Below are 18,225 nucleotides of genomic sequence, written 5' to 3' on the forward strand. Positions count from 1 at the left end.
TTGAATGGTATGGCCATGTTGAAAGAATCGATGAGTGTTCTTCAGTTAGCAGATGTAGAACTGCTGAGATTGCAGATTCAGTTTCATAGGAGAAAACCAAGCAAAACATTGCAGGATATGGTAAAAGTAGACGTAAGGGAAAGAGGGACAAAAAAGTACTGTGACTTTGGAAGTCAATTTCTCAAGGTCATCTAATACATTTCAGCATGTAAAACAGATATTAAACCGATGATGGTGATGAAAAATGTCTCAAATCTAATAAGTGTCACACTGTCAGACAAGCTCCAACCTCTGTCCCATCACTGCAGTGTAGAATACTTGCGCCTGTTTTACAATGGAATGTGCTCTGATGAAGTCATAGTGCTTGTGTCTCCTCAACCTACATACCCGACTAACTTGACAAGCGGCAAAATCCCATCCCTTAACTGTAGGCTTCTACTCCATCGGACTACTAGATTTTGGAATTCCTTCCCGTTTCCTGCTTCCTTGACTGTACTTTCCATGCAGAAGTTTCAATGTAATGTGAACAGACATTTTTCTGCTAAACTCCCCACAGTCCCCTGTTAGACATGATCCCAAATAGTAGCCTCTTACATTTCAAGTGGCAATATGCCTTGTTTTGGGTGAAAACAAGTAAAAAACAAAAATAATGATGACGATGATTCCTCCTATTTTTCAATTTCTTTTTTTGTGTGGATGCTGCGGGTCTCTAACGTGCTTAGCAGAAAATATAGAATCTGAAAGTGATCTCCACATCAGTATTCGTATTTTGTTATAAGTTATCTCCCTTTATAAATGGATTGTAAATTGACTGTAAGATAGTGTGGTTATTGGATATCTTTTTTTTTTACTTGGGTCACCTCTTATCAAGGCCTGAAGGCCACTCAATGATAAGAGTTAATGAATGTAAGATGGTAGTGTAGTAATCGTTAATGGTGTAAATTGGGTAGAATTTGATTATTTGCAGGGATGGCTTAACAAAAACTTGTTTAAATTGGATTTGAAGGCTATATATATATATATATATATATATTATATTATATTCAACCAGGAAGCAAGCCAGCGGAACAGTGTTCCACAGGTGGGCAGTTTTGAGAAAGAAGCTTCGTTCATGGAATCTGCATTTTGATTCAGGCACAGATAGAGAGTGGGAGAAATCGTACATAGTGATTGTAGCTAGTCAAGTGTTTTTTGTGAAAGTTTGGCAAGGAGGGGCCATAGATTGGAGTTCAGTCTGAAAATAATGGTAGAGCAGAGACAAGCTCACAACGTCTTTTCTGTGAAAAAGAGATTGCAGGGAAGAGAATAGAGCATTAACTACTAGGTTTCGAAGCCAGTTTTGAACTCTATCAAGGCTGGATAGGGAACACTGAGCAGCTCCTGCCTAGATGTGGCAACAGGACTCCATTTAAGGATGTACTTGGTTGATTGATTGATTGATTGATTGGTTTTACGGCATATCAACCTATGTGGTCATTTAATGCCGGGGTCCTTTTTTTTTTTTTTTTAACTTTTTTTATTGGGAGGGGGGAATGACTTTTTCAGCCTTTCCTCCCTTTTTTTATAAAATTGAACTAAGAAATTAAATGTTGTATTTATACATGGATGTGTATATTTGGGTGACTTTAAATTTCCTTAAATTTTCTTATATAAATTTACTTTCCTTAGGTATGCTAGAATATTTGCTGAGTTGACCTTTTCAAAAAGGTCTTCCATATTGCTTTCTGTATAATATAATTTTCTAGTTGGGGCAAGGTCATCACACCCAACTAGGATATGTTTTACTGTGAGTGTCTCCTGGCATGGGATGCACTCTGGCGCCGATTCTCCATTTAGTATATAAGAATGAGTAAAGTTGGTGTGCCCTATGCGCAGCCGAGTCAGTATCACATCTTCTCGGCGTGATCTCTTGATGTCCGGACATCGTTCCTTAAGTTCAGGTTTGATTGAGTATAATTTGTTGCCCTCTTGCTGACTCCACCGCAGATGCCATTTTTCCTGTATGTATGCTTTTATCTGGGGTCTAAGATCAGTATGTGGAATCTTAAAATTGTCAGTTGGAAGGTGAGAAGATCTTTTTGCAGCTATATCTGCCCTGTCATTGCCTTTGATCCCCACATGGCTGGGGATCCAGACAAGAATAATGTTTTTAGTAGTTGAAAGGATATTGATTTTTTCTATTAATTTTGTTGTTAGTGGATTTTCTTGTTTTTGATTTTGTATAGATAATAGGACTGATAGAGAATCTGTGAGAATGATGAAGTTTTTGGTGGTTTCCTCTGAAATTATGTTGAGTGCTAGATCGATAGCTATAGTCTCTGCAGTGAATATAGATGCTTCATTTTGAAGATTTCTCTTCATTGTGGTTTTATGGTACGTTGCTGCACATCCAGTGTGATTGTTGCTTTTAGACCTGTCTGTGTAGATAAAGGTGTAGTCTGAATATTGTAATTTTAAATGTTGAAGTTCGCCGTGGTATTCAATAGGGTTTGTGGTAGATTTGGACTTTTTTTTTAGGTTGAGTTTTATTTCAACTTGTTTCATGGTCCATGGGGGTGTTTTAGGCAGTATGAAGTTGTGAATGCTGGAGATTGGAATTTTCGATTCTTCAATGCTTTCCTTCATTCGGAGCCCGAACGTTTTGATAGTTTTTCTTCTCATGTTAAAGAGTTCTTCATATTTAGGATGGAAGGTACATTGGTATGCAGGGTTGTTTGGGCAAGACTTCAGTTTCAGTAAATATTGAAGGGCTAACTTTTCTCGCCTTAGATCTAGTGGGGGTTCGTGTGCTTCCGTGTATAGACTGTTCACGGGGGAAGTTCTGTATGCTCCTAGGGCCAATCTTAGGCCAGTATGGTGAATAGGGTCTAGGCTTTTTATATATGATGTTCGGGTTGATCCATATATGAAACAACCGTAGTCTAGCTTTGAGCGGACTAGTGCTCTGTAAAGTTTAAGGAGTGTTTCCCTGTCTGCACCCCAATCGGTATGTGCTACCACTCTCAAAAGATTTACAGCTTTGTTACATTTTTTTTTCAGATAGTTTATGTGTGGGATGAATGTTAACTTTTTGTCAAATAAAATCCCTAAGAATTTGTACTGGTCAGTAACGGGTATGGGCATTCCTTCCATGGTTAGGACAGGATCATTATGCATGTTCTTTAGTTTACAGAAATGCATGCATTTCGTTTTTCTTTTGGAGAATCTAAATCCATTCTCTTCCGTCCATCTCATTACTTTGTTTAAGCACAATTGAAGCTTCCTTTCTATTATAGATATATATCTAGATCTACAGCATATTAGGAAGTCATCCACATATAGGGAGCAATCTACCCCAGGGTTAAGGTTTTTTACAATGTTGTTAATTCGGATACTGAACAGGGTCACTGACAGTATACTCCCTTGAGGTACTCCATTCTCTTGTTCTTTCAAGTCCGAGAGAGCTGTGCCAACCTTTATTCTGAACCGTCTATTTTTTAAAAAATTTTCAATAAAAATTGGCATTCTGCCTTTTAGTCCAAGCGCCTTCAGATCCCTTGTAACACCGTACTTCCACACAGTATCGTAGGCTTTTTCCATGTCAAAAAACACTGCTGTTAAATGTTCTTTCCTTACAAAGGCTTCTCTGATGAAGGTTTCAAGTCTGACTATGTGGTCTATTGAACTTCGGTTTTTCCTGAATCCTGTTTGAAATTCTGTAATAAGATTCTCTGTTTCCAGGAACCAGATTAGTCTTTTGTTTATAATCCTTTCCATGGTCTTACAAATGCAGCTTGTTAGAGCTATTGGCCTGAAATTCAATGGATCTGAGACGTTACTTGATTGGGATTGGATGTTTGAGTTTTCAGATTTGGGGATTGGTATTATTGTGGCCTCTTTCCAGGTCTCGGGTACGTTTCCACTGGACCATATAATATTGAAAATTTCAAGTAGGTATTTCATTGAGGTTTCTGGAAGTTTTTTGAGGATTTCATATGGAATTTCATCGGGCCCTGTATCTGTGTCATGGGATTTGGTTAGCGATTCTTTTAATTCAGGCAAGGTAAGAGGTTGGTTGTATTTTTCAGTATTTTGTGATTTAAATAGAATTTTCTTTTTCTCTTCCTTTTCTCTAATCTTTTTGAATTTCTCTGTTTGTCTGTCACATGATGAAATTTTTGATAAATTATCTGCCAGGTTATTGGAAATGTCTTTTTGATCGGTGTATATTTTGTTGCCTTTAGAGATGTGGGATATTGGTGTACTACTACACTTTCCTTCTATTTTCCTCATCATGTTCCAAACTGTTTTCGCCTTGGTATTCACATTAATTTTGGATATATAATTTCTCCAAGTTGTTCTTTTGGATTCCTTTATGATTCGTCTGGCTTTTGCTCTGTTGTTTTTGAAGAAATCCAGATTTTCGCTTGTTGGATACTTTTCGAATTTTCTCAAGGCAGCTCGTCGAGCTCTGATGGCTTTTCTGCATTCTTTTGTGAACCAAGGTTTGTTGTGATTGTTGGTTTTGGTTGTTTTCGGTATGGTATTATTTGCTATGTTTGTGAGTGTTTTAATGAAGTAGTTCAAATGGTCATCTTCATCATTCTTTTCGATAATTAATTGGTTTTTGCACTGTTCCTGGAAGTCTTTCCAATCCGCTTTATGTAGGTTCGATTTGGGTGTTTTTTGTTCAGTGCTAGTACTTAGACTTTCCAGGATGATTGGGAAATGATCACTCCCACAGGTGTCATTGTGTACTTTCCAGTCATAGTCCATATATATGGAAGGATCACATAAGGTAAGGTCAATGGCGGTGAAAGTACCTGTTGCTGGGTACATATAGGTGTAGTTTTGATTATTAAGGAGGCATAGATTATTTTTATTTATTATGTTTTCTATTTCTTTTCCTTTTTTATTTGTTTCTTTACTTCCCCATATTACATTATGACTGTTGAGATCTCCTAGTAGAAAAAAGGGTTTAGGGAGTTGTTTTATTAATTGAGTTATCTCAGTTTCGTTGATTGTATCTTTTGGAGGGATGTATATTGAGCAAAGTGTTATAGTTCTATGTAGAGTCACTGAAACTGCAATTGCTTGCAAGTTTGTGTTTATATTTATTTGTCTTTGAGGGACTTCATTCTTCACAAGTATTGATGTGCCTCCAGAAGCTCTGTCCGTATCTTTATTTATGTAGTTGTAAGATGTGTAGTGTTTTATGTTGATGGTATTATTTTCTTTCAGAAAGGTCTCCTGTAGACAGACAAGTGCTGGGCTCATATTTGTTATTAATAATGTGAGTTCATTTTGGTTTGCTTTTATCCCTCTGATATTCCATTGTAATATTTTGTTCATCATTTGGAATTGTGTTCAACTTCCATCGTCTCCAATCCCTCAAATCTATTTTCTGTCGGAGTCCCTGTTCGAGATATAGATCGGGATCTTTCTTTTCCTGTTTTTGTTTGTTTTGTTTTTTTGTCTGGGGGGATTTTTGATTCTTTTCTGGCTTGTGATGTGTTTGATGGTTGTTCGGTTGTTTTTGTAGAAATGGTTTGTGGTTTTGTTTCTTTTTGTGGTTCAGTAGTGTCTTTACTTAATATTATCCTTGGATTGGTTGCAGACATTACACTATTCATTTTCCTCATTTCTTCTAATAGTTCTTTCATTTCCTTTATTAGTTTGCTTAGGACATCAATTTTCTTGACAGTTGTATCCGTTACATGTATATGACCATTTTGATTGTTGATTGAAGTAGTTTTTTTTGTTGCATCTGCATATGTTTTAGTTTCGATGATTTTCCTGGCCTCTGGGTAGGATATATTCTTTATATGTTTTAGTTTGGTCACTTCTTTTTCTCTTTTCCATATTTCGCAATATCTAGAGCCAGCGCCATGGTTTCCCAGGCAGTTGGCACACTTGAAATCTTTTCTGCAGTCAATGTGTGGGCCACTTTCTCCACATCTTCCACACACTGGTAATCGTGTGTACCGATCTTGATGGTGTCCAAACTTCTGGCACTTGAAGCATTGGAGGGGGTTTGGAATATAAATTTCTACATTTATTTTCATATATCCGACTTTCACTTCTTTGGGTATGGTGAGGGAATCGAAAGTTAGTATATATGTATTGGTATCGATTTTCTCACTGTTTTTTTTAATTTGAACTCTGCGAACATCTAACACATTCTGTTTCTGTAAGTTTGTCCTGATTTCCTCCAAGGGACAAAGTGCAAGTTCGTGGCTTTTCACTACTCCTTTGCAGGTATTTAGGGTTGGGTGTCTGTAGCATTTGACTTTGATATTTTCAAATAATTTTAGTTTCAATATTTCTTTAGTTTGTTCTTCGTTATGGGTTTCTATTAGTAGGCTGCCGTTAAATTGTTTTTTAATAGACTTTGGTTTTAGAGTTTTAAGATTTTTTTCAATTTTAAAAGGTGATAGTTTGCTCAAAGGAGTTTCCTCCATTGATTCTATTACTACGAATGTTGAGTTCCTTGGTTTTATCGTCTCTTCGTCAGAGCTACTGATGTCAGAGACATCAGAGTGGGTTCTCTTTGGGTGGTTGGGTGGTTTTTGTGAGGAATAAGCCATATATTTTGTTTTCTTTTTTCGTCATCTTTGTTCCCCACCCACCTCGGAGTCCTATTTGGGAAGAGCCTGGGGGGAAACCCATTCGCCCAGCCTCTACAGGGATACAATGATGATATAACCGACTTTGGTGGTATCATAATGATTATCTGTTCTCTCTTGATATTGCTATGGGATCTGTAGCAATCCTGAGGGGTTTACAGCCTCGTCATCGATATTCACACCTAATCGATTGACCCTCAGCCACCGCTTTCCATCATATATTAGGGAGTAGGGTTATTTGTGGGAGAGGGAGGATGTGTTGTATTAGTAGTGAGTTTTTGGAATGGGCAATATATGGTGGGGCTTGGCGTGACTGGCCGATTGGTCGGATCGGGTCTCTCCGACCGCCCGTCTAATCGAAGTAAGGGCCAAAGTAATGTGTTGCGGTGCCTAAACTTCTATGTATCCTGGTTTAGGTTCGCTCAATCACCAGGATCACGTCCTAAGACTTTACGGGTAGCAACCCACGGCTAACTGGTTGCCCCATTGAGGGATTTTTACCCTCTGCAGGGGGGCAGTCGGTTTGTTCTCATGCCCTACCGACAGGGCAAAAAAATAAATAAATAAATAGATAATTTAATAGAATATATTTTTCTTTTTCTTTCTTTTTTTGTTGTTTCTTTTCCTTTTTAAAATCTGTTTCTATTTAACCCATAGTTGGGACCCTAACAGGTACTACCACTCCGGGTCAGGGTGGACCTGGGAGCAATGGCAATTAAGAGGTGGCTCCACACTCCCCAAGCCCGTAAGCCGGACCTCACCATCGGATGTAGTTTAAGGTCATATCCAGGACCGGGAGTGAGGTAGGAAAAAATAAAATAAAAAGGGGGGGGGAGAAATAGGCTGTTGTTTTTGTTTTTGGTTTTGCAGAACATAATTAAGTTTTACAAAAAAGATCAGAAAACAAAAAAAAAAACGTCAATGTAGGTGCATTTCGTCTCAGGAAGCCACAGGGCAGCCTGATCTGGTAGCACCAGGGGTGTACTTGGTTTTTATACAAATAGAGAATTGCATCAGCAGTAGAATGATCCAACCATTTTTTTCAGCAATCTTGGCAACAGATTTGATGTATGTATTTCATTTCAGATCAAGAGTGTAGGTCAGTCCGAGAAGCTTGTCAAGACATGGAGTTTCCAAGACAAGGGCCATTCATTTCAATTGGGACATGATGGGGGGTCAGAGCGATTATGATGAAAGGAGAGAAGCTTGGTAAATGATGTATTGTAGAAGGTCCTGTTTTATTTACTTCACAAGTAAGTTCCCCAGTTTTGTAAATTGTTTAATAAAAAATAACAACTAATCAATCTACAATGTATTCTGTCTTGTTTGCAACTTCTATTTGACAAAATTTTCAATATCTTGTTGGCAGAAAGCAAAAAAGTGAGAAAAAAATAAAAAAATAAAAGCAAAAGTGAAGATGTTGATAACGTTCATTTATTTAAGTTGACATTCCATTTTAATGATATAAAAATAATAAAAAATTAAACTAACTTGCAAAACAATATTGAGTACAAAATGATTTTTAAAAAATAGAATTCTCTGGAAAAAATAGATGTCAAAATTTGAAAACACAATAGATTCCAAAATTTAACAGCAACAGCAACAACAAACCAAAAACATGACAAGGACTTAACTGCCACTCAAATAATTTTGAAATGGTGTTTCTGTTATATATGTTTTTTTTTTCCATTTTTAAGTTTGTTGTATATATACGCGTGTGTATGTGCATATTGATTTTGTACTTAAGCATATAAATTTATATATGTATCTACTTTTCCTTAACGTACACAACATTGTTTCATGTATAGAATTACACTGTTTGATGGAGGACTACCTTTGTAGGTAAGATCAAGCACTTCATTTTTTTTTTAATTTGTATTTTTCTCTTGATTAAATAAAGAAATATGCGTTCTTTGTAATTTTTTTTAAACAGTTTATATTTCTGAGGTTGTTAGCTGGCATAGTTTCTAGCACCAATCTTGTATTTGTCACATACAATTTGGGTATTGAATTATCTTGACGTGTTCTTAAATTATTAATTTTCTTGGTAATATGCCCATGTCAAAGTAATCGAAGCATCTGTATTATTAAGGAGTTATCTCCCTTGATACATCTACTGTGTGATTATTGGAACATTTCATAAATGATGTTTTACAGAGAGCCAGGTTATATTTGAAAACAGTTTTTTTTTTTTTTTTTTTTTTTTTTTTTTTTTTTTTTGTGTGTGTGTGTGTGTGTGTGTGTGTGTGTGTGTGTGTGTGTGTGTGTGATATTCTCAATGTAGCTCTTAAAAAGTTAATCATAACTTAAGAGAAAATTGTCTCCTTTTTAGGGGAGGGCCATACCATGACTAGCACAAAATACTGTACTGTGGATTGATTGTAGGTAGTGTGGTTATTAAAACATCTAGTAAGTCATTCATCACAAAGGATCGCACTATATCAGGTTGAAAATTAGATAAACAGATCTTGACTCAAACAAATATTTATTGATCAAAATAAGCACCATCAGAATTAACACACTTTTGCCAACACAAAACAAGTGTATTTATGCTAGTAACGTAAAAATCTTGCGTTCTGGTGGCAATAAAGTCACTGAAGGCGTTTTTGATATCGCTTAGATCTTTGAAGCATTTCTCATACAGAATGTTGTCAAGATACTTGAAAAAGTGGTAGTCAACTTAACACCCAAAAACTAACTAATTATATATATATATATATATATATATATATATATATATATATATATATATATAGATAGATAGATAGATAGATAGATAGATACTAGAATTTAATTTGGATGCAGCATTGCGAAGTTAGAGATTTTGGAACGAGTCAGATCTTTTAATCTTCAAAGAATCAACAAAAAGTCTGAATATTGGAAAACTAAACTATGAACTCATAAATTTTAGAATCGTATGAACCAGAGTTGGATCTTATACATTCTGACTTCACAACCTGGTTTTCAATGGAATATAATGCCATGTTCTTCTTTTGCTTGGGGTAACAATCTCTACCAATTGATAATTGTTCTCATGTAATCTATGTATCCATTGCTTCCATATTCCACAAATGGTTTGTTAAGAACTCATTTCAAATCTTCATTGTTGATGCTAGAAAATGTGGGAACCCCGAACTGTCATCTAAACTTCAGCTCCTGTCCTACCGACGAAATGTTGGATCCCTCTGCCTGTTTTACAAGTATTTTAATGGTGGATGCTCTGACAAACTATAAACTTGACGAAAATACCCCTGACAAGCAGCGAAGTCCCACCCCTATACAGTTGAGATCCCTAGATGTAAGAAAGCCTTTTACTCTAATAGCTTCTTCCTCAGAACTGCAGGACTTTGGAATTCTCTTCCGGTTTCCTGCTTACCCAACTGTACTGACATACAGAAGTTCAAGTGTAATGTGAACAAACATCTTGCTGCTAAATTCCCTACATAGTACCCCTGCAGCTTAGGTCTCTGATAGTATCCCCCTACATCAACGTGGCAACGTGCCTTATTTGGGGTGAAAATGTAATAAAAAAAACTTTAAACAAAAATTGATAACACCCCTCACTACCAGAATATATACAGCATAATCGCATCGATACACTGATTCTCATTAAGCCTGGTCAGTACAGACTGGATTACGATTTGGGAATACTAGGCACTGTATGTAAGAGGACGTCAACACTTCTTTGCAAAAACTACAAAAACCTAATATCTCCTCTGACAGTGGATATACAAACGGCTGGGGACTGTTTGTAAATTTATATTTCTATGAAACTTCCTTCAGAGAGAGCCAGTCTCATCTCCCACCACATAGGGTGAGTGCATGGAGAAGGGAGCATGAAAAAGACTTAAATAGTGTATATTCTTTTTTTTTTTTACATAGGAGTCACCACTTATCAAGGCTTGGAGGCCACTCGAGGATAAAGGTTAATGAGTGTACAGTAGTCACTGGGATAATATCATAGTAAGCGTTAGTAGTGGAAATTTGGTAAATTGGATTATTTAAGGCGACAGTTCAACAAGAATTTGTTTACATTGGACTTGAAGATTACAAAATTGTAGTCAGCTGGAAAGCAAGCAAACGGAAGAGATTTCCACAGGTGTGCAGTTCTAAAAAAGAAGCTTTGTTCATGGAATCTACATTTAGGTTTAGGCACAGATTAAGAGTGGGGGAAATTATTGATAGTGATTTCAGCTAGACGAGTGTTTTTCGTGAAAGTTTAGCGAGGGGGGGTATAAATGGGAGCTCAGACGAGCACTTGCCATAAAAATAATGGTAAAGCAGTCAGGCTTACAACTTCTTTTCTGTGGGAAAGAGGTTGCAGGGAAGAGAAAAAGGCATCCCCTACAAGGCTACAAAGTCTATTTTGAACTCTCTCAAGGCAGGATAAACCTTTCTGGCAGCTCCTGTCCTGGCTCTTATATAGGTAGAGAATTGCATCAGCAGGTAGATATTTGCTGGAGCAGTAGAAGGAGCCCACTATTTTTCCAGCAACCTTAGCAATAGACTGGATGTATATGTTCCATTTCAGATCAGGAGTAAAGGTCAAGCCCAGAAGCTTGTCAAAACATGGAGCCTCCCCAAGATGAGAGCCATTCATTTCAATTGATGCCAGATGGGGATCAGAGCGTTGATGATGTAACGATAAAAGCTTGGTTTTAGATGCATTAAAAATAACCAACCACCTCTTTCCCCATTGTACCACATGCTCAAAATCAGAGGAGAGAGAGAATCAGAGAGAATTGGTTATTTATAGCCTTTGATGTGTTGCCATAGATAGTAGTGTCATCAGCATAAATGTCTACGAATGATCTTAGACGGTGATTTGGAAGATCATTGATGTAGATCAGGAAGAGAGTTGCACCCAGGATGGACCCCTGAAGGACTCCAGCATTAATACTGTGAGCTTCTGATTTCTGGCCATTAATCACTACTCTTATGAACCTATCAGAGAGAATTTATTTAATAATTGAGAAAACATTTCCAGCAATACCACTGGAGATCTTGTGAAATAGACCTTTATGACATACCCTATCAAAGGCCTTTGATATGTCAAGAGCAATTACCCTAGAAAGGAAGCCATCGTCGAGAAATTTGCTAATCCTATGAGATATAACTGCAAGCACATCTGCTGTAGTACTAGCAGAAGAGAAACCATATTGCATATCACTAAGAAGGTTATTTTTGCTGAGGTGGTTAACTACTTCTCTATTTAAGACAGATTCCAGCAACTTACTCATGACGCACAGGAGACTTATAGGTCTGTACTGAGAGGGAGATGACCGATCACCTAAATTCTTAAATATGGGGCATACTGATGAGGTTTTCCAGGGTGTTGGGAAGCAATTCTCCTTAAGACAATGTTTAAACAGCTTTGTAAGTATGGGAGCTAGTTCTGGTTGAAGCTTTTTCAGCACTATAATTGGAATGCCGTGAGATCCAGTTTCTTTACTGGAATCAATGTTTTTGATTAGCTTGGCAACATCACGCACAGATATTTGTATGTTGCATAGCGTGTTTTCTGATACAGGAAGAAATATGGGGTGGGGGTGGGGGTTGACAGCCTTGGTCATGTAGGGTAGAATTAGCTGCAAAGTTCTTTGCAAAGAGTTTAGCTTTGTCTGATGCTAACGAGATTACCTCAGATCCATTGATGATGGTTGGGATAGAGCACACATGTGTATTTAGGACCCTGTTTGCTATCTGCCAAAACTGGTGGAAACCAAGCCACTACTCAGTTATTTTGGACTTAACGAACTGAGCGTACAACTCTCTCATGTTCTTTATTATTCTTTTACAGTGGTTACTGGCAGTCCTGAAAGCGGCTTTAGTCTCAATACATCTATTATGTTGGAAGCAATGGAAAAAGTGATTTCTGTGCGTAATGGCAGCAGCACATTCTGTAGAGAACCACGGTTGGCTGTTAGGTTTTTGCTGGAATTTTTTTGAGGGTATGAAGTGGTCTATATCTACAATTAACCATATATTCTTATATATTATTGAAAGAAAATAACAAAAGTATATTGTTAATTTCCATTATTGTGTTGACGTGTATTCATTTGTATTAAATGCCAGACTATGATACAACAGAATGAACAACAGGAATTAAAAACCCTCTTTAAAACTTTGGAATAGTTTGCTCTATTTTTCTTGACTCGACAATCATTCAATATTCAAACTATGCCAAATCCAAATTAGTTCTGTTATGATGAGCACCAAAATCGCAGATTTCATCCAGTTAAGCCTATTGCAACAAAATCATCCAATATATTTTTTCCGTCATAGGTATGTACACTATAAAGCTTTTCCTTTATTTTTGGTTTAATTATGGAAGGCAGAGGAGAGATAACAGTTATGGACTTGCATCTAAAAATTTAATGAATGTTTTGAATTGAAAGCCATGTTTAATTGCAGAAGAAATTCCGATGGGTAGCTGATCTGTATAAGCCCTGGAGATGAAAAAGAGTTTTCGGTGGGTAGCTGATCTGTATAAGTCTTGAACTTTAAAATTTTGCAGATGAAGAGCAAAGATCTTTCTCATGTGACTACGAAGTATTATGTGCAGGAATTCTAAAAGATCCAATATTTTTATGGAGCAATTCCGATTTCTAATTGGTTGCTAGCAGAATGTGCTTCCATTTGATTGGTTTGTTCCTATCACCAGTGTCTATTTTCTTTAATAATACCCTCATTATATAAGAACGATTGCAACAGAATACATATTGGTCTATGTGGAAAAACAGGTTAATTGGCCATTTAATCAACAGAAATGGGTTCAAGTTATTTTCCATTTGTTAAGTTTCGTTTTCACCATCAATTTAAAGAAAATATTTTTTGCAATTTTAATTTTAAAGTTTTTAATGCCATAACTGTGGTGGTCCTGGTATTCCAAAAACCAGATCAAGCAGTCGAGGTGACCTGACCGTCTTTGCCTGGTGTGTAGTTTGAAAATTTAAAAAAAAATGTCAAAATCATGTGTTATGAACGTTGCATCAGCTTTGTGTATGATGGACATTAAATTTACACATTTCATCCAGTACGAAGTCCATTGCAACAAAACCAACCAATTTTAATCATTTTTCCATCAAGTTTTTCTTTCTTTCTTTGATAATTGACATGATTAAACTGACATCAATGATTTTCTATATATTGTGGGGACATGATGAAAATTAGCAGCGAACCGGATGTTAACGCATCCACCATGAGAGACAAAATGAAAAATCGTCTTTTGTACATGGCTCCATGCATCGCTTCCGCTTGGGAAGAAAAAATAAGATAACCACAAAATAATTATCGACCAATGGCAGAGCTCCGCGCCTAAAATAAACACTTCAAATATCACAGTCACTGGGAGCCAGTTTGCCACTATAAAACGAGGGATTTGAGGGAACCAAAAGGAGGAAAGAGGAGATTTGCCATGCTGCGTCAGTAAACGCACGGACAGATTCTCCCATCCGACCTAAAGAGATGAAGAGAAGAGAACTCGCCCTGCTGCGTCAGTGAATGTATGGACAGATTCTGTCACCAAACCTGAAGAGATCTAATGAAGAAGAAAAAGAAATAAGGCACCAGTGAACTGAAGCCGATTACACTCTCATGTTATGGGCCAAACGCCTTCAATTCTAAACACTGCCTACAGTTCATACAAATCAAAGAAGAGAGGAGGAAAAAGAAGACGAAGACGCCAGGCTGGTAGCTGCTGATGAAAAAGTCACCCGCTTTCCAGTTACAATCCAGGACACGCATCATCGACAGCAGGATGACCAGCCTACCCTAACCATCTCCATCGTCCAAAAGATAAGTTACATTTTACGAACATTCATTCCTTGTCAATTCATACATACCTACAAACATTTTACGAACATTCATTCCTTGTCAATTCATACACACCTACAAACAGTTTACGAACATTCATTCCTTGTCAATTCATATATACCTACAAACATTTTACGAACATTCATTCCTTGTTAAATCGTACATGCCTGCAAACATTCTACGAACATTTAACCGTAATACAAACTGTCAAATATCTCCATCGGACAATCCATTCTTCGTTAAATCACATTCCATTCTACAAACACTTTTCCTCTTCTAATACAAGTTGTTAGTAGTAAATAAAATCGGTTCTCAACCTTCAATATTCGTTTGTCTTTAATTATATGGAGTCAGAATCTACACACTTCCAACGCTGTTCATTTCATGTATTCTTTGTTGTGACCTCTATGGCATCCTTTCCCACCTCTAATCCTTTTCATAAATACTAAGAGACCATAATATATACGAAAAAAAAAAAAAAAATCTACTTGTTCATTTTACAGATTTTTGGAATACGACACGTTTGCTCTACATCAAATATATTTCTGTACTTTTGTTTTTTAAATTAAGTGCAATGCTAAATAAGCATCTAAAAATTTAATGGATGCATATTGATCTCTATGACAAAACAAGTTAATTGGTCAGTTAATCTGTAGAAACTGGTTTAAGTTATTTTTATCCGTTAATTTTTATTTTCACCATTCATATTTTCTGCAATTGTAATTTTGAAAGTTTTTGGTGCCATAACTGTGGCAGAAGTGATCATCATGAATCTGGGTTGAGCAGTGGAAGTGATCCTGGTTTATTTTATCCTCGCTATAAAAGGGCCCGTCTTTGCCTGGCGTTTAATTTGAAAATTAAAGAAATATCAAAATTATGGGAAACTAATTGATTGAACTCATAACCTATGAAAAACCGAACTGGTTATTGCATTGCAATAAACAAATTCACATTAATAAATAAAAAAAACAAAAAAACATTGGTTGAAAAGGAATTAACTGGAATTATTTAATGTCTGAAATCTGCCGACTTAGAAGAGAAAAGTGAAAACAAACAAAACAAAAAAAAAACAAAAAAACAAACGTCGAGTGATTTGAGAGCTGCATCATTTTGACTGACATTTTCATCTCAATGAAATTGAGTTTTCATCTCAATGAAATTGAGTTTTAATGGTTCCAATGAGTATAAACCACTATCCTGATCGAGTTTCAAATCTTTTTCAAGATATTTAAATAGATGTAAGAAAATGAATAATAAAAAAATTTTTTTTCTATCTTTAATAAGCTGACAGGTAAAACTTACATCATAAACATTCTTCTGGTCTTCTAAGACTTCTTCTTCCATTTCTTGTAAATGATTTATCACTTCATGCAATGTTAGAATCTCATCAGTTACTTCCTCCTGAAACAAACAAACAAACAAACAAATAATATACATATATATATATATATATATATATATATATATATATATATATATATATATATATATATATATATATATATATCAAATGGACTCTTCCCGTCGATTTCGACATATGAGGTTCCGCCACAACAACTAAGTTGCTTCGAAGTCCACACAGATGATTTGTTTATAGTCGTGAAGGCTTTGTGTAGAACCAACCACACTTTTTGGTATTACTCTTAACCTCTATCGGTGCAGATGACTGCCACTGGACAGAGTATACAGTAGACCACTGGTTTTTACATCAGTTATCTTCTAGACGCATGTCTTAACAAAGATGCTCAATATTCTAGATAGGTCATTAATAAATGAAGACGTATTAAATGATGATGGATAAAAAATTTAACTTATTTATTCAATCGACAAATGTTCTACTCCACTATTCATTAAGTTTGAAGAGAAAAATACAAATTTTCGAAACTTTATGGATGAAAGAAAAATTCCTATTATATTCCTTGTTTCTAAACATTTAATGATTCAATAAATAATGTAAATATTCTATGCATCAAAATTTTATTTTTCTTCATTTATAATGCATGCGTGTACACACACACACACATATATATATATATATATATATATATATATATATATATATATATATATATATAAGCATAATAGTATAGCTACATTCCAAGATCCAAATATTTATTTTTCATGCAAAATAACTCCTCCAACCTGTTAAAATTTCAGTAAATTTTTGTTATAGATCCATTTCGTTATGCAGAAACAATCGGTTATTATTATGTCAATACCGACTCTTTTCATGCATATACTCCTCAGAATAAAATAGAAATTCTTTGCTTCGAAAGAAAAAAAAAATGCATGACAATATAATGTCGGAAAAAAGGAAAAAAAAAAAGAGGAAATAAATCCCCTTCATTTGATTTAAATGTCTTTCAAGGATATGAACCAAAATGACTGCTGGAACAAACACCCGATGTTGAGTCTTCTATGAATGTTTTTTCTGTTTGGATCTTGGAATGTAGCTATACTGTTATGCTTTTATATATGCTCTGTTGTTATAATTAACATACATTGAGCTTCTAAGCAAAAAGGATTGGTATACGCAAACAGTAAAATATAATTGAACAATGAAGCATGCATGGTCCCCCATGAGTGCACAGTGAACGAGGCATAAAAAAATGACTAAGTTCAGCATTTGACCCCACCCACCCTCATTTAACTCCAAAAGTCGCCAGGGGACATCAAATCCTAATGAAAATTAACAAATAGTGCAGTTTTAGGCCTAACCATATATAAATTTGTAGTTCTGCACCATGCAAAAAAGAAAATAACTAATTCCATCATTTGCACCCCTCCCATTTAGCCTCAAAAGTCCCCAAGCTCTTAACGTATTTAAATTTGAGTTCAGCACCATGCAAAACTGCTAAATAGACATACACAAAATATTTTGGACAAATATGGTAAAATAGTTCCAAAAGTGGAGTGTTTTTATTAGCCCTAAAAGAGCTCCTGGGGCACACCCAAGAGTTATCGCGAAGTATAGACAAACAAAATTATATAGAAATCAGTTAGTTACAACTTTTCAGAAAGTTTTATAAAAATCCAAGGCATAAATATTTTTAATAAGCACAAAAGTGTCAATTTTAGCAATTTTAACCTGAATGGCACCCCTAGTGGGGCAACCGGAGTTTTCCCGGAAAATGCATTCTGTTACTTTTTTACTCATATCATGTTTGTGCAAAATTTCAAAAAATTGCAAGGCATAGTTATTGAGAAAAGTGCGGACAGACGAACAAGGATGAATTTACAGGTCCACCCTCCTTTTGTCGGGGGGGGGGGACCAAAAAACATATTTAAAAAAAAAAAAATGAAAAGAAATAAGAAATTATATATATATATATATATATATATATATATATATATATATATATATATATATATATACATGAAATAATAAAATTAATGCATAAAGTAAATAATATAAACATACATTTGAGGTTTGTATCAGAGCTAAGTCACTGTTTTGTGGTGACATCGTACTAATAGGTGATGCAGAAGCTTCTAGGCTCTTACTTCCATCAGACGCACTCCCTGCGCCAAGTTCTTTGACTCTGAAAAATCAAGTTTTTGTTTATTTTAGATCATGGAGAACCAGAGTGAAATTAAAATTTGTAATTTCTTAGCAAAATATTCATAAACAAACGTTTTATTGCAGTATTATTTATTTATTCAGTTTTTTGTTGGCATCATCATATATTTATATCTGTACATTTATAAAGTTAAATAAATACATTTATTTATATACTTGCAGATGTACCAGTATTAAACGTAACTTTAAATTCCTTAAAAAAAAAAAAAGGAAGTAGAAAAAACG

General features: G+C 35.5%; 1 protein-coding gene across 4 annotated transcripts in view; it reads right to left on the reverse strand.

The window, feature by feature from the left end:
- Positions 1 to 18,225, reverse strand: part of LOC145279807 (kinesin-like protein KIF2A) — a 152,362-nt gene that overhangs the window by 14,685 nt on the left and 119,452 nt on the right. For all 4 annotated transcript variants that reach the window (XM_080131159.1, XM_080131161.1, XM_080131158.1 and 1 more), the window contains 2 exons: positions 17,842 to 17,962; positions 15,723 to 15,821 (listed from right to left, as the gene is read on the reverse strand). In XM_080131159.1, coding sequence (XP_079987285.1) covers positions 15,723 to 15,821; positions 17,842 to 17,962 — 220 coding nt within the window. The remainder of the gene's footprint in view (positions 1 to 15,722; positions 15,822 to 17,841; positions 17,963 to 18,225) is intronic.

This window comes from Euprymna scolopes, chromosome 7 (genome assembly GCF_053919585.1).
Source record: "Euprymna scolopes isolate OS-2025 chromosome 7, ASM5391958v1, whole genome shotgun sequence".
Classification (NCBI taxonomy): Eukaryota; Metazoa; Mollusca; class Cephalopoda; order Sepiida; family Sepiolidae; genus Euprymna; species Euprymna scolopes.